Source organism: Plutella xylostella, chromosome 11 (genome assembly GCF_932276165.1).
Source record: "Plutella xylostella chromosome 11, ilPluXylo3.1, whole genome shotgun sequence".
Taxonomy (NCBI): Eukaryota; Metazoa; Arthropoda; class Insecta; order Lepidoptera; family Plutellidae; genus Plutella; species Plutella xylostella.
Genome location: NC_063991.1, coordinates 1,605,466 through 1,629,391, shown reverse-complemented (window position 1 = coordinate 1,629,391; position 23,926 = coordinate 1,605,466). Strand labels below are relative to the sequence as shown.

Genomic DNA, 23,926 nt, shown 5'->3' with positions numbered 1-23,926 from the left:
TGTAGCCTGCTAAGCTATTGTTAAATGTTGTTAAGTTATATCTGTATTGAAATTAAAAAGAGTTAGGGCCTTACCATTAACTGACAATTTCAATAACTATCTATCGATAGCTTATAGTTACTTTCATACGATTTTGACAGAATGCAACTATTTTGTGTGTCAAAACCGTATGATAGAAACTGTCAGCTATCGATAGATAGAGTATTGAAACTGGCAGTAAAACTTAGACACATGCTAAGTAAACGCTGTCAGATCGCAGTCAAACGCCTTGTATAGTGCCACAAACTTATCTGTTCCGGTGAGAGCTCACGTAAATGTCAAATATTTCTTGATTCTATAAGATTTTAAGTTAGCCTGTAGTGGTAATTCACCCTTGCGGTTTTAATAAACCCATCTAATCTATATGAATGTATAATTCATTGGTAAGTTATGAGATATGGATCAATTTAGTTCGCTCTCACCGGAACAGATAAGTTTGTGGCACTATAGTTACTTTCATACGATTTTGACAGAATGCAACTATTTTGTGTGTCAAAACCGTATGATAGAAACTGTCAGCTATCGATAGATAGAGTATTGAAACTGGCCGGAAAACTTAGACACATGCTAAGTAAACGCTGTCAGATCGCTGTGAAACGCCTTGTAAATGTGTAACATTTTAATTTAACCCTTAATAAGGCAAAAGGAAAATAGTCACAACCTTTTATTTTATCTCTAGTACCACAAACAAGTTTTTTTTTATCGTAATACAGATAAAGATTGTGAGTGTAAGGGGTAATATTTTTGGATCTATCGAAGTGCTCCCTGGCGTATTTCCGGTGCTGACTGAAGTAGGTTTAACTAAAGCCTGTAACTGTACAATCGATACAATGATAAAGCCATATTTGATAGCAGGATGCTACGAAACATTTAAAGTTATATAAAGTTAAGAAACATATCCTATTTTCCTAAACCACCCATCCAACTTAAAATAATGCTAAAATATAATGTTGGACATTATTCTGTCAAAATGAATCCTATGAAATTGACTCAATCTCTATTCTATGTACCTACTTATTTTAAACAATGCGGAGTGTAAATAAGTGCAATTCTGTACATTATGATTATAACGTGTTGGTTATTATGTACCCATTCAGTTTCGTTTATTAAAATAATGGATAATGGACTTAACTCGTAACGTTTCAGTAAGTTCTGAGTAGAGTTTGAAATTCATATAAAGAATGTAATATGAAAGATTACAGTGTAAACTTCATGTTGTAACTTCATAAATTTATGAAGTTCTATAATATTATGTATGACAAGCTATTGTCTTTTTTAAAGGTACCTACTAACGGACACTAATTTCGTTCCAGTCCGTAAAAACTAACTAGTCTGCGATAACAGTTCATCCAATGGCAGCTGCGCATGTCATACCATACATAACTTTACTTACTTATGGCCCTGTTGCTCCCCTGTGAAGCTTAGGGCTACATACATTCTTCACCACGCTTCCTTATCTTGAGCCGCCTCCTTCATTTGGGCCCGCGATAGATCTGCTCTCTTCAATGCCACCTCCACGGACCTTCTCCAGCTCTGTACGGGTCTCTTTATTATTCCTTCCTCCTGGTCTACCATACTTAAGTATTGATTATAACTTGAGGCCCCAGTTGTAAATACGTCACTGTTTATACTAAGCTTATCTAGTCGAAAGGAAGATAGTGAAAAAAACAGAGTTTTGTGATCTTGGAAGGGGCCTATATCCAGCGGTGAAGACGTTATTGGCTAATGATGGGCTCAAGTCAGAGCTGACATAACTCATGTTTAGTTACATTTTTTATTCAAGTGAGTAACTGGGCTTTACTACTAATATGTGTCTATGGCGGTTTGTTTATTTGTAACTATCAATTTTGAATATCGGTTTACATTTAAATTTACTCTCTTCTCGCTTATCCATGAGTTCAAACATGATATCTATTCTATTTTCCTAAAAAAACAAACGAATCCAAAGGCAATTTTGCTATGAATAAATATTGGATTGTTTATATATTACTATTTTTCGTATTTATAAAATGGTATTATGCTTGGTTATTTATCTGTGTATCCTGTAAACAAACCATTGTTACCAAATCATGAAGAATATCCGAGAACAATAATACATGATTAAGTTCTTAAATAAGTTCAAAAAAACTTTCCTCTTTGATCTTTCATGATTTCGTTCTGATTCAGGGTACAAAAACATGCTTTCTAGTGATTGTTTTAGGCGGTATTCAATTGATTTAATACCCTTACTTAGTGCCAATTTCTCCATAGTCGAATAGAGCATAACCAGGTATTAGTGGTTGATATTGGACACCTCTGTCAAGAATTTTATATGGAGATGACGTATAATTTATAACCAATCCCTAGTCGGTTAGGGTTAGATAACCGACTATGGAGAAATTGCGATGGCACTTAAGGTCAAATGTGTTAAAAAGTGGTAATCAATGATGTTTTATTCTGAAGACGTATAACTATTTAGCTAAAAGTAAATAACTGACAATATTTTAAGTTAAATACATACGTCTGACAAAGTTTATGCAAAATTGGTTTACTTTACAAAGATACTTTACTGACTTTATACCCTGTATCCATGTAAGTAATATAAGTACCTATGTATCAGTTGTCAAGTAAATTATTTTAATCGCTAATCGCTTAATCGCGTTGCCCGGACGAAGGACAATTTAAGGCGATGGGATATGCTCCCAGCCAATGCCAGCACTCTATGCAGTTGCGGAAGCCTCCAGACTACGTCACATCTTTTAGAGTGTCCTAATGCCCCAAAGTGCAGTCAAGGAGACCTGATGAAGGCCAATGATCTCGCAATAAGAGTAGCAAAACACTGGAGGAAGTTAGCTTAGTTCATTTACACGATAGAAGAAGAAGAAGAAGATCGCTAATGAAATGTAATATCCGAACGTACCCACATAAATTAAAAAGTGGGCAAATACCTAATTGAAATTTCCATTATTAACGTAATAATTTACATCATAATTATAGCCGAGCGTCATATTCATAGGAAACCTTTATTATTTTCTAATAATGGGTTAGCCCATACTCTATCTAATGTATAGTACAGTAAACCTACCTAATTAATAACGAATCAATTATACATAAGTCCCTTTTTTCTTTATAAAAAAAAACTATGTTTTCAACCGTCTTCGGAAAAAAGGAACGGTTCTTAACCTTTTCATTGCCCGTGAGTGTAGTATTTACTGTTGAAATTCATTACAAGGGAACATACATAATTATTCACATACTTACAGGGGAAACTGAAGTACCTTAAATACTGTAGAGTAGTTAAAAGATGAAGATAAAAACAACCAAACTCTCACAATATATTGATCTTTCAAAAAGGCACGGACACAAAGTTTGTGGAGTGATAATAAAATCTTAAGAAAAAAAAAACTGTGGAGCATTTTCCTGAAAGGACATACACTTTATTTACCCGGGTCAGGGTTAATTCTCGGACATACACTTCCCATATCAATCGGAATACCTGAAATATTCTAGACTCCTAGACCTCCCAGTGAAGAATATTTCAGCATAATACACTCACGGGCAATGAAAAAGTTCCACTCACAAAATGCCAACACCAAACAACCTAAATTTTTTCAAACATTTAATTTAAAATTTGTATAAAATATTACCGTTTTTAGTTCGTAATATCCTGAGGCTCTGTAAATGTACTTCAATGTTTGAGAAGTCTTCATTAAGCTAGCCTTTTCCGTTTAAGAGTAATTTGGTGCTTTCTAAGTGGAACCTCTACATTGCACGTAAAATGTGCGACCATTGCGAACCTAATACAAGTGTATTAGGTTCGCAATGGTCGCACATTTTCGACATGTAGAATCTAGATATGCAGGTTTCCTCCCAATGTTTTCCTTCATCGTAAGAATACCTACGTGGTATAGTAAAATTGTACTTACATTCCTTAGTACATGGTAGGTTTCATACACTCCGTTAAACCACCATGACTCTTTAATATTAAATAATATTTACCTTAATATTACTTTTTTTTGACGACCGAATGCAATGGCGTAGTGGTTAGTGACCCTGACTACTGAGCCGAAGGTCCCGGGTTCGATTCCCGGCTGGTGCAGATATTTGTTTAAACACAGATATTTGTTCCCGGGTCTTGGATGTGCCCGTAAAATGGCAATAGGCCCGCCCCCTATTACATTGGCACTAACATAACACACTGACGAAAAGTGGGTGCAGCAATGCACCCTGCCTACCCCGCAAGGGAGTACCTACATTAGTACTAGGCGTGAGTGTGTGTTTTTTTTATAATTTTTTTTATTACTAAAATGTATGCATGTGTGAACGTATTACACGATTTGACCTACATTCACCAGAAAAATCGATAATTTTCTTCTATAGCGTCATTAGCTTATTTCAAACATACATCGGCTCGTAACCTATCAAGTTAGTACAAAAATGTTCAGCTAAAAGTGGGTGGCTCGCTTGCGTGTCACATGTGCCTCTGATCACCCTATATAATATGATAATACAAAATAAAAAATAAAAAAAAAATTCAGCAACTTGTTATTGTTGTCCTCAACTGAGGGCCTTACACGGGCTAACGTGGCAATTCGATACTATTTTAGATACTACACAAACATTATAAGAAAAAACAGCGCCATCGTACTTAGCCAACTATAGTGCGACAAACTTATCTGTTCCGGTGACAGTTAATTAAATTGGTCTATATCTCACAATTTACTAATAAATTAAATATTGATATACTTAGATTAGATGGGTTTATTAGAACCGCAAGGGTAAATTACCATTACGGGTAAAATTAACATCTTAAATAATGAAGAAATATTAGACATTTACGTGAGCTCTCACCTGAACAGATAAGTTTGTGTCACTGTAACAAAATTCACCTTACATTTGACAGTGACAGTTGACGATACGCAACGTTTACGGAGGTTCTTGTAATCGCTGCACTGGACAGTCTGTTTCAGTAGGTAACTTAGGGCCAGTTTTTTTATCCGTACATCCCTAATCATCAGATAAGTCAAGTGTCAAGCATGCTACTCACAAAGCAATTGCTTTGTGATGCTAATACTGCATACGAATTTTGTTGGTTTTTAACTCATGGTTGCCATTTTTATGACCAACTAGCTGTTCCCACGAGCTTCGCTTCGCCTTATAAAGTTTTCCCGTGGGATTTCCGGGATAAAAAGTAGCCTATGTTCTTTCTCAGGGTCTAGACCATATGTATACCAAATTTCATTCAAATCCGTTCATTGGTTTTGGCGTGAAAGAGTAACAGACAGACAGACAGACACAGTTACTTTCGCATTTATAATATTAGTTAGGAAGTTAGGATTAGGATGGTTGAGTTAACTACGGATCAAAAAACTGGTCCATGGTCTATGTATAACATCTTAGTGTATGTATTATGTATGTACATAAGTAAGTACAAGTAGGTACCCTATGTAACGAAGTCGCAGCTATGTTTTCAGTTGGCCAGGTTGTTAGGACAACAACACTGAATGTTACAAAACTACAATCGAATTCTTTTACGGACTAGCAAGTGGAAATCTGAAACAATGTGGTATTATGTACGAATGTTATGTAGAGATGTTTGTGGTCACAGGGTTTTGATGATCGAATGGTTAGTGACTGATTGCTATGCCGAAGGTTCCGGGTTCGTTTTCCGGCCGGGGCAGATATTTTGTTTAAAGACACATATTTGTATATTGTCTGTGTAGATATATCAGCAGTCCGATACCCATATTACAGGCTCTGCCTAGCTTGGGGTCGGATGGCCGTGTGTGAAATGTGCCCACATAGTTATTAATGTCGACAGGGTTTTATATATACTAAACACATTGGTACATATACTAAATATAGTGGTATACATATACTAAACCTCAGGGGGTGCCTCAGGGGACAATCTAAACAAATTTTGTTAAGAATAAGACTTTTATAAATTCGTGAACGATAAATGGAACACCATGTCAGCAAAAAAAACCCCGAAAACCTCTAGTCCGGCCCGCACTTATCCGTATTTTTCATGTTGGCACCACTGACGCAGGGCAGCCAATAGCAGCGACGCATTGCGGCCTACATCGACGCGGCTGAAAGTAGGTCGCACCCAAGCCTCGGGGGGTCATTCTATATACCGAAAAACGAGCGAAGTTTCGCGACCCACGACTCTATCTCGTTGTGTTAAACGTGCCTGTTGCACGACAGCTCTCGTTCGTTCGTATTTCGTCAGTATAGAGTGACCCCACGAGCTTCTATGTAGGTTATTCAGGATGAGGCTGCCGAATTTATTGCCCCGGACAAGGATAAAAGCGGAGATTAAATATCGCTTAGTGCGAAGTATAAACTTTCAAACGTGTAAAATATGACGTTTAGGGCCTGTTTCACAATGTCTGGTTTGTGGGGTGGGATGAAAGACATGCTGTCACTCTCTGTAATTATGTTTTAGACATTGACCGCCAGTGGTAGCCACTATCCAGACATAGTGAAATGAATGGCCCTTAGAATGACCGATACGCGAAATAACTAAATAAACTATAATTAGTATTGACTAATTCCTGGAATGTAACTGTACTACCACAAAAAACTTAAAACACTGTTTATGAAGTGTTTAAAACGAAATTGACAGATTTCGTAGGCGTTTGACAGCGCTATAAGCACCTGTTAAATACTGTCTAAGTTTTTGTGGCAAGGCCCTAAAAATCTATAAATAGCTGTATGAGCGTTTCTACTTCTAGAAATTACCAATTCCGCTTTTGTAATCACCGATTAAGGTTTGGCAGACCCCTATAAGTATGCTCGACTAGAAACTAAAGAGTAAAGCACCTACAGAAAAAAATAAGCCATTTTTCACTATAAAACGAAACAATATTTTCCGATTTGTTTTTCATGATCTCAGTTTTCTTATCAATGCATGGCCTTCAAGGTTTTCTTTAGCTCTTACTAGGTATATACCTATACCTAACTGATTACATAAGGCGCGTGGATTCACAACCAGATTACAGTGACCTCCATCTGCCTTAATCTTGCTTGACAGTGGCGGTCTAGAAATGGTTGTGTTGTAAATAGTCCTGCTTGAAAAGTGTAAAAGATAGGTAAGATAGGTGTTTCTGTAAGTTTTCATTTTCAGAGCGTCCTGCCATCGTAACTTAACAAGCTAAAACCCACACTTCAAGACATTAGCCTCCTCGAAGACTGGCGGGTTATTGCCATGAGTGTTATGTGAGGTTACCACCACCGAAAAGCATTAATAATCCTTAAGCATTTCTGACGTAACTTGTATGGATGTGACAGATGCTTGACAGTTAATTGCTTATGTGTCGGGGTGGCACGGTAGCGGTTCGATTCGATAGAATGGTTTGTGATGGGGACTCTGGTGCAAAATGGTGGAACGATGGTTCGAATGGTTTGTCGATTTAAATTCACTCAGTGAGCTATTGGAAGTGGATGGATGGTTTTTGTGAAGAAATAGCTTTTTCCTGTTCGATTCGCTTTGATCTGAAAATTTTGGATTCGGTCTCCTATTATTATACACACATACCCCAAAAATGGTTAAAAAGTAGGATGCTAAAGTAGTATTACGCGATTTAAATGTTCAATAATTAGGATGATTAATTTTTGCAATTCAGAGGGATTCTATATATACCTACATACGCCATATAAGATAACGCTATTTGATAAGTTGTGTACAGTAACACGAAATTATTAAGTTCTAAAAACTCAATCCTGTTCAATCCCAAAAACGTTTGAAAGAAAAAAAGAAAATATATTTAATTATATTACTGAAAAAACAACAATAGATACAATTTAAATATGTGAATCTGACAATAGATTATTATTCTAATAAAAGTTAAGTAGCTAGAGTACCGATAAATTTTAGACCCACCTCATACAGACCAACAAAATGTTAACTTCCAGCAAACCTGTCCCAAGCAAAATTAAATTTTATTTCGCAGTTTCATTAAAAATGCTCATTCAGGGTGTTCGGTCGCGGAACAAGCCAGTTTCACGTGGGTTTAATGTTAGGGTACAATGAGTACACGTCCGGTGGTTTAAATATTAATGATTATGTTCGTTTATTATGCGGACATGTTGGTGGGATGGGAACTGGTTACTGCAATAAGCCCACTGCCTATCCACCCACCTGACTTTGACTTTGACTTTGACCTATCACACTGGATCAACATTTATAAAACCCGCGAAACCTGCAGTAGAGCAACTTATCAGCTTTAGGGCTGATTTTTCAATAGTCAGATCAATGTTATCTGAGGAATAAAATTGTTGTTGTCATTGTCTAATGCAAACACTCAGACCTACGCGAAATCAGCATCATAAATTTAATATTCCCCAGATATCTTTTATCTGACCATTGAAAAATCATCCCTTAGTTGATTGATTTAAATAATCGTCAAAAAAGCTTAAAATTGGCGTTTTTTGCAACATAACTGCTACAGAAAAATATCTCTAGCAAGTACTTTTATTTGCATGCAACGTGTACCTACGTCTTCATCATTTATTTAACCCAAAGGTTGCCTGAAAGATATCGCTTTTAGCGATACGGCCCCCTATTATGTTTACTCTTACTTTGCAATGTAATTTATGTTTTTTTTTTCAAAAAAATCATACTGTTTTGTATCTTTTTTTCACATAATAGGTGACGTGTATAAATGATTCTATAAGGGTTCCGTGTACACTTTTTAATGTACGGAACCCTAAAAATAGCATATAGATACACATACTTTTTTACAGTTCTGTACTGAAAATTCAAATGCTTGCAGTTGTTACCTTGTATCTACCTAACTGTAACTGTAAAATCGTTAACATTTATGAGTCGTTAACATTTACGATACTGGTAACGGTAACGGTTATATTTTAATTCGTGTGACATGTGCAGTTTTATTTCAGAAATTAAATAATCTGTCTTATTGGTGCTGGAAAGGCAGAAGTTACCAAGCTCTTTGTTTTTATCCTTAGGGTCAATTCAGACGTACCACAACCACACCACAGCCACAACCACACCACAACCACGCGATGTGGTCGGGCGTACATGCAAAAAGCCGCTGTCACACAATTCACACGTAACCACAGCTTGACCACATTTTGTCGCTGCGACGTGGTGTGGTTGTGGTACGTGTGAATTGACGCTTAATAATTACCTATCTATGTATGTAGGCGTAGATATGTTATTAGATATATCAGCTGTCCGATACCCAATTACAGGCTCTGCCTAGCTTGGGTTGGAGTCGGATAGCCGTGTGTGAGACCCCCATATACATAATAATATTATACGTTTTCATTTGTTTTTCACTTCTTTTTGGAAGTTAGGTGTAAATTGATTTTGATTTTGAAACGTTAGTAGTTTCCAGGCAATTTTTGGAATAATCCCAGTTGACTATAAAACTATAGGCACGATTTGGATTGTATTATTATCCTTGGCTGTGTGTGTAACATATCTAAGTACCTAATAGTAACATGTAAGGACGAATGCCGCAGCCATCTGTACCAGATAAAACGACGTGTGTGCTACGCCCCTATTCTGGTGATTGTCAAGCGACAAAATATTAGATATAGGGTAGAAATTTATCAGTGTACTTACTTCCCGTTGGCACGTCAATGTACCCAACATACAGAGCTTCTTTCATTATGAGACTAAGGGCCCGTTTCAAAATGTCTGGATATGGATATAGTTAACTGTGGGATAAAAGACATGCTGTCACTCTCTGTTATTATGTTTTAGACAGCGACAGTATGTATTTAATATTTTATTCCAAAGGTAGCTTTTATCTATTTAGACACTGTAAAACTGGCCCTAACTCTGAAATTGCGAAAATAACCCTTTTCATATTATTTTAAATAAATATCATTCTTCTTCTTTCGTGTCAGTGAACATGCGAATTTTGAATTTGTCCAGACCAAAAAGAAGCAACTTTGATAGCATTCTGGTTGGCCTGGAGTAAGTCTTCCCGAGTGCAGGTGGAAGGGCACAGGGGACAGGCGAGTAAATGCTCCATAGTCGTGAGAGCCAATCGATTAAACCTAATACTTTTTACCTACTAAAAAAAAAAAAAACACGCACTCACGCCTTGTACTAATGTACTCCCTTGCGGGGTAGGCAGAGGTGCATTGCTGCACCCACTTTTCGTCGAGTGTTCTGTTAGTCCCAATGTAATAGGGGGCGGGCCTATTGCCATTTTACGGGCACATCCAAGACCTGAGAACAAATATCTGTGTTTAAACAAATATCTGCCCCAGCCGGGAATCGAACCCGGGTCCATCGGCTCAGTAGTCAGGGTCACTAACCACTACGCCATTCGGTCGTCTTTTTACTGACTGCCAGATTATTTCCGTTTTTACCAGCGGAATAGGCCCCCAGATAAGAGAGTCTGTTGACACAACCCGCCTGCGCTCACAGGTGCGGGCTGATAACCCAATTCTACTGTTATTTTACCAACATTCTGTAGTGTGATGATCTCGAAAGTGCCTTTTTCTTCCGTGTTCTAATACTTACTTTGTAAAAATGGGAGGGTTCTTTTTTTTTAAACTGATATCTCTTCATTAATTACGACTTAGATTAACAATGATGTCGATTCTGAAGGCAGAAAGTCTAAATTTAGAGCAGTCAAAACCTTAATTTCTTTGTTTAAAATTAGACTTTATGATTGTTTCCGTAAATGTCATTTTATGCTAGCAATTTTTTTAGTTTGACAGCGTTAAAATTAGAATTTCTGCCTTCAGAATCAACATCAATATAGGTACTTACGAACAAAATGGTGTGTCACATAAAAAAGCAAAATAAAAAATATATAGTGCGACAAACTTATCTGTTCCGGTGAGAGAGAACTAAATTGATCCATATCTCATTACTCATTAATGAATTATATATTGTAAAAGATTAGATGGGTTTATTAAGACCGCAAGAGCGAATTAACAATACGAGCTAACATAAAATCTTTTAGAATGAAGAAATATTAGACATTTATGTGAACTCTCACCAGAACAGATAAGTTTGTGGCACTGTACGCATTTTGTTAACTGTCAATTGTTTTAAGTTCAACCTAATGACTCATAATAATAACATGACATCCAATTGCATTTAATGAATAAATTCACAAATCTTCAAATCGAACTAATTCCGTTTTGCGTTTCCGAATAGTGAGGAGATTCTCTGCAAAATTGCTCTCTAAAAAGTCAAATACAAAATGTCCAAGTCTAACGAAATTTAGGCGCACGCAATTTTTATCAAAAGAAGTGTCAACGACATGCGACACCTTATCACTGGTTTGATATCTTCTCGTGTTATCTACTTATTTAAACTCAGCAGGTTTTTGTACGCTGCTCTGATTTGTGAATTTGGTAGATAAGTAAGTGACACATTATATTTTGGGGCTTAAGTTGGCTAAATTAACGTGGGACACCCACCGGACCGCTGTACATTAGGCGCTCACTCACTGGGTAGCGGCATAGACAAAAAGTAAACGTAAATTTGTATGGGGCGAGAGAGTCGCCACCTAGCGGTGCACTAGCTCCGCGCCATACAAATTTAAATTTTCACTGCTCGTTCGAAAAAAAATATACTCAATGCGCTCAGGGGGGTCACTCTTATAGTGCGACAAACTTATCTGTTCCGGTGAGACCGAACTTAATTTATTCATATCTCATATTCATATCAATGAATTATATATTCATATAGATTAGATGGGTTTATTAAAACCGCAAGGGTGAATTACCACTACGGGCAAACTTAAAATCTCATAGAATCAAGAAATATTAGACATTTACGTGAGCTCTCACCGGAACAGATAAGTTTGTGGCACTGTCAGTTGCTGCAAAAAGGGTATACTAAGTCGAAACCTACAAGTGCATGTTAAAATACCTATCTAAGCCCGAAAATTAAATTAGTAAAAGAAGCAAAGCCAAGATTCGGAGTGCTGCCGCGCGATCCACCACTCTATCTCGTTGTCTTAAACGTGCAGATTGCACGACAGCTCTCGTTCGTTCGTTTTCCACCAGCATAGACTAACCCTCCAGGCAGTTTTTTTTAACATCATTTGTTAAATTATTCTACACAACACATTTTCTTATCGTGCGTTGAACCCAAAAACTTGCCAGACCGGTCGCTTTAAATGCAAAAAGTACTAGGTGTTTTTTTTTCAAATTTTATTATTACTAGCTGTTCCCGCGAGCTTCACTTCGCCTTAAAAAGTTTTCCCGTGGGAATTCCGGGATAAAAAGTAACCTATGTTTTTCTCAAGGTCTAGACCATATTTGTACCAAATTTCATTCAAATCCGTTCAGAAGTTTTGGCGTGAAAGAGTAACAGACAGACAGACACAGTTACTTTCGCATTTATAATATTAGTTAGGATGAACCTAGGTAACTATTTTAACTTGGGAAATTCCGCATGGTAAAATTTTGGTAGGTACTTACGTTAGTCATTTTTCTTTTTATCACGCATTTTTGTTGTGTTTATCTTAGAAAGATAATATACGTGTACCTATTCCCATCTAAGATATACATCAGATAGGTAGTGAATAAAGTCACAATTTTGCTAACCGACCGGATTTAAAATAAGAGCTCAGTTTTGGGAGTGAGGTGTTCTTTTTCGAGACTTTTCTTTGGCACTGACAATCCATCTTATCCGTATATTGTTAATCTAAGTTGTCAGTATACATTGTATGGTCCCAATGCGGACATACTTTGTAACATCTCTAAATCTAAGATTAAGACCACTTCGTTATACTTATTTGTTTTGTTTTGCTGTAAATTACATTCGACTTAAAATAGCCGAAACAGGAAGACTCTAAATGTCACTTCTATTCGCAAATGTACATGGGTACAGGCGGCGGCAAAAGTGATTAATGCGGGACATTAAATACAGTCCAGTGTACACGTGTACAGTCAGCAAAAAGGTACTTATATAGATAAATTATTTATTTGCTTTAGGTACAAAATACATACATAACATCGGAAAAATATTTAGATTGTTAGATCCATAGATGTCACTCTTTTTTAACCGTATGTACAATGTACATCGCGGACTCGCGGTATTAAAGTACATATTTTCTATTAAACCGTATTTTACGTCTACTTAACTTAATAACACCCATCTTTCGCTCATCGATAAAAATATGTCCAAACGTTCAAAATACGACTTTCTATGTTAACTCGCCAAATTAATTCCTAAAAGACATCAAAGCATTTTTACCCACATCTAAAATCCAACTTCACCATTCATTCAACTTTCACTCTTAGCCGCTAACTTTAGGGGTTATAATCACTTGGCAAGGCCTGCTAGCGCAATGCCGGTGTGACGTCACACTGCGTACCCAAACTAGGTCACTAGGGCCGAATCAATATAGTCCAGTGGAGAGACCCCTCGTTTACAGTGTTTTATACGCGCTTAGGTGTCTTCAATTAGTGGTTATGTTATCGTTAGCCTCTAATCGTCCACTGTTGGACAAAGGCCTATCCTAAGCGCCACAACACTCTGTCCTCGGCCTTCCTCATCCAGCCTCTACCGGCTTCTTGTCTAAGGTTATCGTTTCAGTAGGCCAGAAGGCGTCCCACGCTATGCTTGCCTGTATGCCATTCGTGGTAACGACTAGAGAAACTTGCTTATCGGTTTCTCAGCATAAAGGTCATCGATCCAGCAGGCTGGTGGGTGTCCCACGCTTCGTTTGCACGCCCTTAGTTTAAGCCATATAATTATAGTGATTACATAACAAGACAGGACAAGACACATTAGCCTATGGCGTTTGTTATGTATTGTATGTTCGTACATTGAAATACATGGAATATTATCTTAGTGTAAAATTTCATGAAAAGCGATCCATCCATTCTGAAAGCTATACCTATCTACATACTGTAATCCTAACTAATATTATAAATGCGAAAGTAACTGTGTCTGTCTGTCTGTCTGTCTGTCTGTCTGTTACTCTTTCACGCCAAAACTACTGAACGGATTTGAATGAAATTTGGTATACATACGGTCTAGACCCTGGGAAAGAACATAGGCTACTTTTTATCCCGGAATTCCCACGGTAAAACTTTTTAAGGCGAAGCGAAGCGCGCGGGAACAGCTAGTATTTTATGAAAAGCGATCCATACATCCCGAGAGCTATACCTATCTACGACTGTAGGTACATAATAAAGTTCCACTTACGAAATGCCAGCAATAAATGAGCCCAACTTTAAAAACATTAAAATCAGCGTCACTGAGCTTTTTCGATTTGGTGTTTTTGTCACTGGAACTTTTTCATTGAAAGAAAGAAAGAAAGAAAGAAAGAAAGAAAGAAAGAAAGAAAGAAAGAAAGATACATTTATTTGACACACTGAGACAGAATAATAAAACAAAAAAAGCCCACCATTGCCCGGGATAGCAATTATTTTATGGAAAGCTGTGAGAGCTAGACCTGTTTAGGACTGTAGGTATATTTAATACTAACAAAAAAAAAAAAAAACAAAAACACGCACTCACGCCTTGTACTAATGTACTCCTTTGCGGGGTAGGCAGAGGTGCATTGCTGCACCCACTTTTCGCCAGAGTGTTATGTTAGTGCCAATGTAATAGGGGGCGGGCCTATTGCCATTTTACGGGCACATCCAAGACCCGAGAACAAATATATGTGTTTAAACAAATATCTGCCCCGGCCGGGAATCGAACCCGGGACCATCGGCACAGTAGTCAGGTCACTAACCACTACGCCATTCGGTCGTCGGTATTTAATACTAGGTATATTATTATATCACGTTACATACTTAAAGTGCCTTCCAACAGAAAATTCGCAATGTAGCTATTGCGGCGATTGTAGAGACAATTTTTACCACCGGCACCGTAACAAGTGTTTAAAATATGACGTATTGTATCTGTGCGTCTGTCTCTAGCCTGAATGAGTAGAAACATCGCTCGTATGATCCGATAAGGCATGGCAATACAAAAAAAAACATTGGTTTTCGCCTGTAACTCATTTTGAAAACTAGAGTTCTAAATAAGGTGGGAACTATTTTGCTTTTGCCTTATTCAAAGTTAACCAAATATCTGTCCCAGCCGGGAATCGCACCCGGGACCTTCGGCATAGCACTCAGGATCACTACACCAGTCGGTCATCCAATCAGTAGTACCTGCACCTGGCTCTCTCGAGTGGAACCTTTGTGCATATCTTCAAGGTCTAAACTGCCTTCCTAAGCTTGGACCATTTCCGACCACTGCTCTTTTTAACCGACTTCAATAAAAGGGGGAGGTTCTCAATTCATCGGGATCTTTTTTTTAGGGTTCCGTAGCCAAAATGGCAAAAACGGAACCCTTATAGTTTCGTCATGTCCGTCTGTCCGTCTGTCCGTCTGTCCGTCTGTCGCAGCCGATTTACTCGGAAACTATAAGTACTACAGTGATGAAATTTGATGGGAATATGTGTTGTATGAACCGCTACAAAAATATGACACTAAATAGTAAAAAAAAGAATTGGGGGTGGGGCCCCTCATACATGTAACTGAGGGATGAAATTTTTTTTTTCGATGTACATACCCGTGTGGGGTATCAATGGAAAGGTCTTTTAAAATGATATAAAGTTTTCTAAAAAACATTTTTCTTAAAGTGAACGGTTTTTGAGATATCAGCTCTCAAAGTCGTAAAAAGTATGTCCCCCCCCCTCTATTTTTATAACTACGGGGTATAAAATTCTAAAAAAAATAGAGGTGATGCATGCTAATTAACTCTTTCAACGATTTTTGGTTTGATCAAAGTATCTCTTATAGTTTTTGAGATAGGTTGATTTAAGCTACGGAACCCTTTGTGCGCGAGCCCGACTCGCACTTGGCCGGTTTTATTTATATATTTTTTGTGTATGTTCACCGATTACTGCGCCGTTTATGGACCGATTTTGAAAATTATTTTTAGGTGGTTTTTCAGAATTTTTCAGCTAGCATATTTTAAAATGTTTTTTTTCTATAATTTTCAGGAACGTTCAGGCCTAGACAACATGCGGTCCCTCGAGCACTACCTCACAGATATCATGCGAGCGGACACGTCGGACCACATGAAAGGTATTTAACTTGAACTTAGATTAACAATATGCGGACTAGATGGAGTGCAACTAGTTTTAAGTCTTTTTTTTTAAAAGATGGCTCAGGAGTTTCTTGCCTCCGTTCTTCTCCTTAGAAAGAAAGAGCCCCCCTTATCCGAATGGAGAGTAATTTGTAAAAATTGACGTTCATCAGAAAATTTTATATTTGTACGATGAATAAAAAAAATTGACTTTGACTTTGACTTTGGAGTTTCAGTGCAAAAGAAACTTCTCTAGCCCCGATAAATGTTAATAACACCCAGCTTCTACTACTGAGCTCATGTTTGATTAGATCTGTGTCTTTTTCATTGGTACAATATACAATTGGTACATTATAGTCTGTTTTTAATCTCAGATACCTATCGATTCCCGTCAAAAGAACGACACAATCGACTTTTGATGAACCGTTCAGAATCTGTCAATTAAGTACCTCAGATTAAAAAACAGACTTGAGGTTGATCCTAACACGGTTTGACAGAAAACAAAATGCGTTCAGATTTTGCTTTGTTTTTGTATGTGACACACCATACACCATCTAGTTCGTATATTTTTTATCTATGTATGTAAATATAACTATATCTAATACTGCAACGCTATCAGCGCCTGCGCACGAGGGTATGGGGTCATTCTATATCACGACCGAATGGCGTAGTGGTTAGTGACCCTGACTACTGAGCCGATGGTCCCGGGTTCGATTCCCGGCTGGGGCAGATATTTGTTTAAACACAGATATTTGTTCTCGGGTCTTGGATGTGCCCATTAAATGGCAATAGGCCCGCCCCCTATTACATTGGGACTAACATAACACTCTGGCGAAAAGTGGGTGCAGCAATGCACCTCTGCCTACCCCGCAAGGGAGTACATTAGTACAAGGCGTGAGTGCGTGGTTTTTTTTTTTCTATATCACGAAAAACTAAGTCTCAAAGCGCTGCTGCTCGAGCCACGACTCTATCTCGTTGTATTAAACGTGCCGATTGCACGACAGCTCTCGTTACAGTCGTCAAAAATGTATGGGATGACAGCTGGTGTCAAATCTAAATCATGAAAAATCTAAACAATAAGGGTGGGTTGCACCATTTAACTTTAACTATTACAAACGTCAAATCTCTTGAAGATTGATCTCTCTCGTCAAGGGATTTGACGTTTGTAATAGTTAAAGTTAAATGGTGCAACCCACCCTAAGTAACTTTTGGGGCCTCAAAAGTTCTTTTTTTTTCAGCCGTTAAAAAATGAGCCTGATTATGCGTTGTATGTATTTCATCAAGTAAATCAAGAGTAAATAGCAAATTTGTGTAGCTGTCCAAACGGGGCTATTATATCACACCTTTAGTACAATAATGACCTAACTCAAAAAACCCACTTTTTGGGGACACGCGAAAAACAAAGATTTTTCACTAATTTGCTTCTGGTATCAAATTTTTATGATTCATGTTTAGGGAATTTGGTACGCATGTACTTAGATAAAGGAAGCCATTTTATTGAGTCGGCCTAAGTCAAAAAGTCTAAATCCCAAAATTTTGAGTTGAGTCGATATTGTACTAAAGGTGCGATATTTAGACGACTGTGGTTTGTTTTTCGTCAGTATAGAGTGACGCTCCAGTTGACAAGCTATAGTGATTCGTTGATAAATGTGCTAAATGACGCGACGGGACTTCCTATTTAGCAGAGTTGGAGTACCGACAGCAACGGAAGTAGGTCAGACAAAAAAATGAAATTTTAAATAGCACTTACTATACTCTGTCCATTATTATTGTTTTTTTTTTTACATTAAAAATCCCATACATATTTGATTTTCAAAGGAAAACCAACTTTACTTACCAGACATAAGGAAACGTCAAAAGTACAATAACATAGTGGAAGCTCTATAGTGCAATAAAATTACAGTAATTATTGATACTCTTAATTTGTATATTTAACACTAGCTGTTCACGCGCGCTTCGCTTCGCCTTAAAAAGTTTTCCCGTGGGAATTCCGGGATAAAAAGTAGCCTATGTTCTTTCCCAGGGTCTAGACCGTATGTATACCAAATTTCATTCAAATCCGTTCAGTAGTTTTGGCGTGAAAGAGTAACAGACAGACAGACAGACAGACAGACACAGTTACTTTCGCATTTATAATATTAGTTAGGATTAGCTCAAAATAAATAAGTAATATTATACATTAGGCGGCCTTATAGTTTAAAACTGTCTCATTGAGGCAATCTTGGGTTGAAGTATAATAAGCTACTTAAAATATCTTCTGAATATACTGTTGTGGTAACAACAAAGTTTAAACAGCGTTTGCCGTGTGTTTAGAATGGTATTTGGTAAAGTAAATAATTTTATAAGGCATTTATTTTGACACCGTTAAACATCAGATGAACACTGTCTAAGTTTATGTGGCAATTAAGGCTCCCTTATGTCTAAATATTATGTTGTATATACAATACAATCATAGATTACTATAGTCAAGCTTGCGGTACTCAGTTTCACAATAAATGATTTTTCAATTCTTACATAAATTTATCTGGCTTATCTTAGATAAGAAATGAAACGCTACGTGATATATTAATAATAATAAATCAAACTGATTTCGCAATGATCCCACATATGTATAAAATACATTTATAAAAACTCTCCTTGCATAGTTTACGTTATTTTATACAGGGTGTTGCAAAAATTGTATACTAACCCGAATTTTTTTTTTTCCATAGAAACTTAGTTGGTCACGTGACTATGGAGAATGAATAAATTTTTTCGCGAATTTTGAAATTCTGATTTCAGTTTCGGGCTTAGATATAACATGCTGCACATGTAGGTTTCGGCTTGGTTTACCCTTTTTGCAACACCCTGTATAAGTACTTCATGAAAAAAGTAAATAGGTAATAGAAAAAAAATCATAGCCTCAAATTGCGTTGCTATCCGTACAAAACAGCCGTGACGGGCGCATCACAAAAGGTGGCAACTGGCAAGTGGCTTGCGTAACAACACTGTTTGCAGTTACCTCCTTTTGTCGGCATGGCCTTGCCGGTAGCTCGCTACTTGTGTCAAATTAGGCTTAAGGTTTTTTTTTGGAATGAGGCTGTATGTTTATTTAGGAAGGTGACAGTTTAGAGGAATTTGGGCGGAAAATATTAGGACGTTTATTTACGTTAAAAAACTGTTTGAGTAAGTACCTTGTTAAAGTAATTTATCATCCAGTATTGTATGTATATTTATGCAAGTTAGGAAGTACCATCAATTTATTACCATAGGCAAGGCTATAAATCTATCATAAAAATATTATGATTTAATGCTTGTTAGTTGTTGCTGTTGTTACCTAGGTTGAAACTTACCTTGTATATAGTGAAGTACATTGTCTCCCATTTTAATTTATTAGTACCCAAATACCATCTAAATAAACTATTTATTTGCTTATAACTACGTACTTCTGAATTATCCCCTAATATGGAACAACTACTTCAGCAAGTATGTTACTTAAAAATATATATCACAGCATCTCCTAATCTAAGTAGCAAACTTAAAATAAACAAGAACGCTTTACAGTTCCTGAAAAAATAAAATTACAGGACAAACATGTTGTGTGAATGAATGCAAAAAGACTATTCCAAGTCTGACATTTCTAGTTTGGCTCGCTAGACGAAACGACTGTATTTATATCCTGAAATACATAGACAAACATATTATGTGCACCGCGTGACTTTTCACGGCTTTACGCGACTAAATTCAAAATACGAAACTACTCAAAGAAACAGCGTTTAGAAACAACATCTAATTTTATCAGGATTAAAATACGCGGCCAAATTGAGAAGACGCCCGCGAGATGTGTTCAGATAGATTCGAACAACGAATTCAAATCAGTCGTCTAATCGATAACAGCTGAAATGAGCGTCCCATCTCTATTATTGTGTTAGTGTGTGCAGCGCGCGCGTTGGAACAGAGCGCGTTCGATATTTAAATTTAAATTTGACGTTTGTTTTTTTTCTAATCGAGATAGGCAAAGACTGAAGACGTCTGAGTCTATTTTTACTGATTTTCGTGTGCCAGTGCGTTCGACAGTGGAGTGCAGTGAACTTTTGTATTTAAAAAAATAATATTATAAAGTGCCAGTGTGTTTTTCGGTGACATAGTGGGAAATATATTTTAGCCGTTTAATTACATCATTGTATTTGGGTAAATAGCCGCTGGATCACAAAATTACACCAATGATTTTTGGTACGTACCTGTCTACTTGCAGAGATTTTATAAAATAAGTATAATAATATGTCTTAAATTTTATTCTGCCTAGATTATGAGCTTTTTAATAAATACATTTATAAATCCCGATAGAAGTAAACAATTATACTAAAAGCAACCTGTTTTTGTTTTATAATATTTACCTATAATTTAAAAAAATCGCATAATAGCACATAAAAGATGCAAGGCCACATGCAGAGACACAGTTGTAAAACTTATAACACCATAAAAAGGTGAAATTATTTTATGTGGAAGTCAGTCTTTCACGGCTGGACCAATATTTTTTAAAAATAAATTGGTTTTTGGTTGGGTTTTGTGTTCCTGTTATGTTACAATGTGTGTGTGTGTAAATAAATAAATAAATAAATTTAGTATGTTTAGGTGTCTGAATTAACACAGATAGTATTTTAGAGCCCATAATTCCCATGGCAAAACTTTTTTAAAGCGAAGCGAAGCTCGCTAGCTGGTCATAAAGTCACAATCTATGATTTGTGTTTTTGCTGACCTTACCTTGAATACAATGGTTGGCTAGATGAGCAGCGTACCTTATCACAACCAGTCTAGGCTAGCTTAGACAATGTTAGGTCTTTAATGCGTGCACTAACACTAGTGCAAAGTTTAGAGATAATTATGAGGGACTATTTATGCATTGTAAAATATTACCAGTAGATAAAAAATACCATTTTGAATTAGCGAAAGAAGAGTATTGGTCAAACATGTATAAAACACAGTTTGTAGGAAAGATAAAGACCAGACAAGTAAGCAGGGCGAAGTTTTTTGTACCTAAAGTTAACAATGAGTATGGTAAACGAACAAAGCAATACATAATTCCAAAAATTTTTAACAAAATGAGTGACGCAACTAAAAGTGTAATACCATTTAAGTTTGTAATAATGAAAAAACTGCTTAAAAGTCATTTTTTAAAACAGTTGTGAACCGTTATTATTACTCGTAAACTATAATGTTTATTTTATCTTATACCTATTGTATCCGCACAGTTTACTAAGTTTTAACTTAGATGTTAGATGTTATTTGTAGGCTTTGGTATAATGGCTAGTTATGTATAAATATTTTTTTTTCTAGAGTGTATCTTCCCCGAGAAACAGTACTGCTGTTTGGGGTATAATGTATGTTTTTATTGTATTATTTGATGAATAAACGTTTTTCAAACAAAAAAAAAAAAACTAGGAATCAAATTGGTGACGGTATAAACCGCTAAGCTTAGGTTTTTAGCTTTTAATTTTGAAAAATAATGAATCCTATTTTGATTCAATTTGATTGACAAAATAGCATGAGTCCTATTTTGTCTATGGTCATAATAATATTATGACGTTTTAGTTTTCCCTTGAAAATTAACTACAGTCACTCCCGTACTTCGGGGACCCCCTTTTTAACCGACTTCTAAAAAAGGAGGAGGTTCTCAATTCGTCTTTATGTATATTTTTTTCATTCACCATATTCAATTGAGTAATGAAACTGAGAAAATCATGTAATAATCATAACATAATTTTATCACGTGTATGTATACAGGTTTGATTGTAAATAATTGTTACCAAGGTCCGTCTTAATATTGCTCTAATTAATATTAAAAGGACAAATACGTAAGGTTTTAGTTGAAATAAAGCACCTTAGGTACTTAATTAATAGTCCACCAAGCCCGTAGCATATTTTTTTATCGTGAACGTGAAGTAAAATCCATCGAGTAATTTTGTATGAAAATATGAACAGCGCCCCAGACGGTCGGTAGCAGAACTAAAATTTTCATACAAAAAAATCATACTCGATGAAATTTACTTCACGTTCACGATGAAAATTTGTGCTACGGGCTCTGGAGAGTTTTTTGCCACTACATATTAACCACTACACCAAGTCTTCGAATCAAGCTGATTAATTAAAAACTAAGAAACATAGATAGATAGATAGAATATTCTTTATTTGCACACACACATAATATTTAAACTTACATAACTTAAATACTAACACATATGTACAAAAATGGCGGCCATAATTCTTAATACTTAGTTCTTATTTAAATATTTACTTTGATACTACAGTTGTTGGAAGTAGAGCAACTAAAATTACACGAATTGGAAAATATTAGTAATTCATGATCAACTTGATTCGTTTTTTACGACGTATTTTTTGTCTCACTCGCTCTTTAAAGTGTCAAGGTTCCATGACACTGGTTGCTTAACTAAATAGCGTTGACAATGGATTGTAGAGATGACGTGAAAAATGTATATCCTAACCAACGTTAAAAACCACTGACGGCCAACACTAAAACACGCGTAACTTTCGAACGGTTAAGCTGAATTTGATAAAATATGACTAAGAACATTAGAGGAACTATAACGTAAGTAAGTAAATGACCCAAAATATTGAAAATCGGTTTAGCCGCACGGGAGTTAAGCTACCTCAGACAGACACACACATACACAGACACGTTAAAGTTATAACTCTCTTATAATCCCTATTTTTACAGCCCGTTAACTAAATCTACTACTACTCCGATAATTCTGAAAAATATTCATTACTAGCTGTGGAAATTCCGGGATAAAAAGTAGCCTATATTCTTTCTCAGGATCTAGACCATATGTATACCAAATTTCATCCAAATCCGTTCAGTAGTTTTGGCGTGAAAGAGTAACAGACAGATAGACAGACAGACAGACAGAAACAGTTACTTTCGCATTTATATACTTAGGATAGTTAGGATTAGGATAATTAGGATGAACGATTAATATAGTACTCAGTTAAATCTATAATACTCATAATGAATTCATGATTCATGATATTGTTCATGACCTTTACAAAACTGAATCAATAATATTAACTGCAATTATGCATGTATTATGCTAAACGCTGACATAACATTTTTATCAATGTCAGAAATTCAAAGTAAGAGCTCAGTGGTGAGGTAAAACATATTTGTGAGTCGTTTTTTTTGCTCTGACACTTCATCTATAGAGCTTCCACTATGTTATTGTATTTTTGACGTTTCTTTATGTCTGGTAAGTAAAGTTGGTTTTCCTTTGCAGTCGTCAAATATGTATGGGATTTCGACTGTCAAGAAACCAATAATATAATGGACAGAGTATAGTTCGTATTAAAACATCATACATATCATGCATACAATATCATCAGCCTATAGCAGTCCACTGCTGGACGTAGGCCTCTCCCAAAGCACGCCACTGGATGCGATCTTTAGCTTTCCGCATCCAATCATTAAAATATCAACAGGTAGTAATATCACAGTCAGTTAGGCAACAAATCAAAATAATGCACATCTCTTTCTAACCACTTTATGTTAAGTTTGAAGAATAAAGAAGACGAATAGATTTCGGAGTTTCAATTAATAATTGATGATAATGGTAAAACAATTGAAATCGGTAAACATTTGAAAGATTTATTTTGTCCAATCTGTATGTATGTCTTACTATAAAAGCTGATTGGACATCGTTATAATATTTAGATAGGTAAGTACCTATCATATATAATACCTAATGTAGGTATGTATAAAAAAAACCCGAGGTTTTTTTTTTAAATAAAAACGTCCCGTGGGTCTTTGTGCAAACATTGTCAACTTAATTAAGTAGGTATGTTTTTATTAATTAAGTACCTAGATTCCCATTC

At 36.2% G+C, this 23,926-nt stretch overlaps 1 protein-coding gene across 2 annotated transcripts in view; it reads left to right on the top strand.

Annotated features, from left to right (window-relative positions):
* The window catches only part of LOC105383188 (translational regulator orb2), a 65,556-nt gene that overhangs the window by 798 nt on the left and 40,832 nt on the right, over positions 1–23,926 (top strand). For both annotated transcript variants that reach the window (XM_048624189.1, XM_048624188.1), the window contains exon 2: positions 15,975–16,059. In XM_048624189.1, the coding sequence (XP_048480146.1) occupies positions 15,975–16,059 (85 nt within the window). The remainder of the gene's footprint in view (positions 1–15,974; positions 16,060–23,926) is intronic.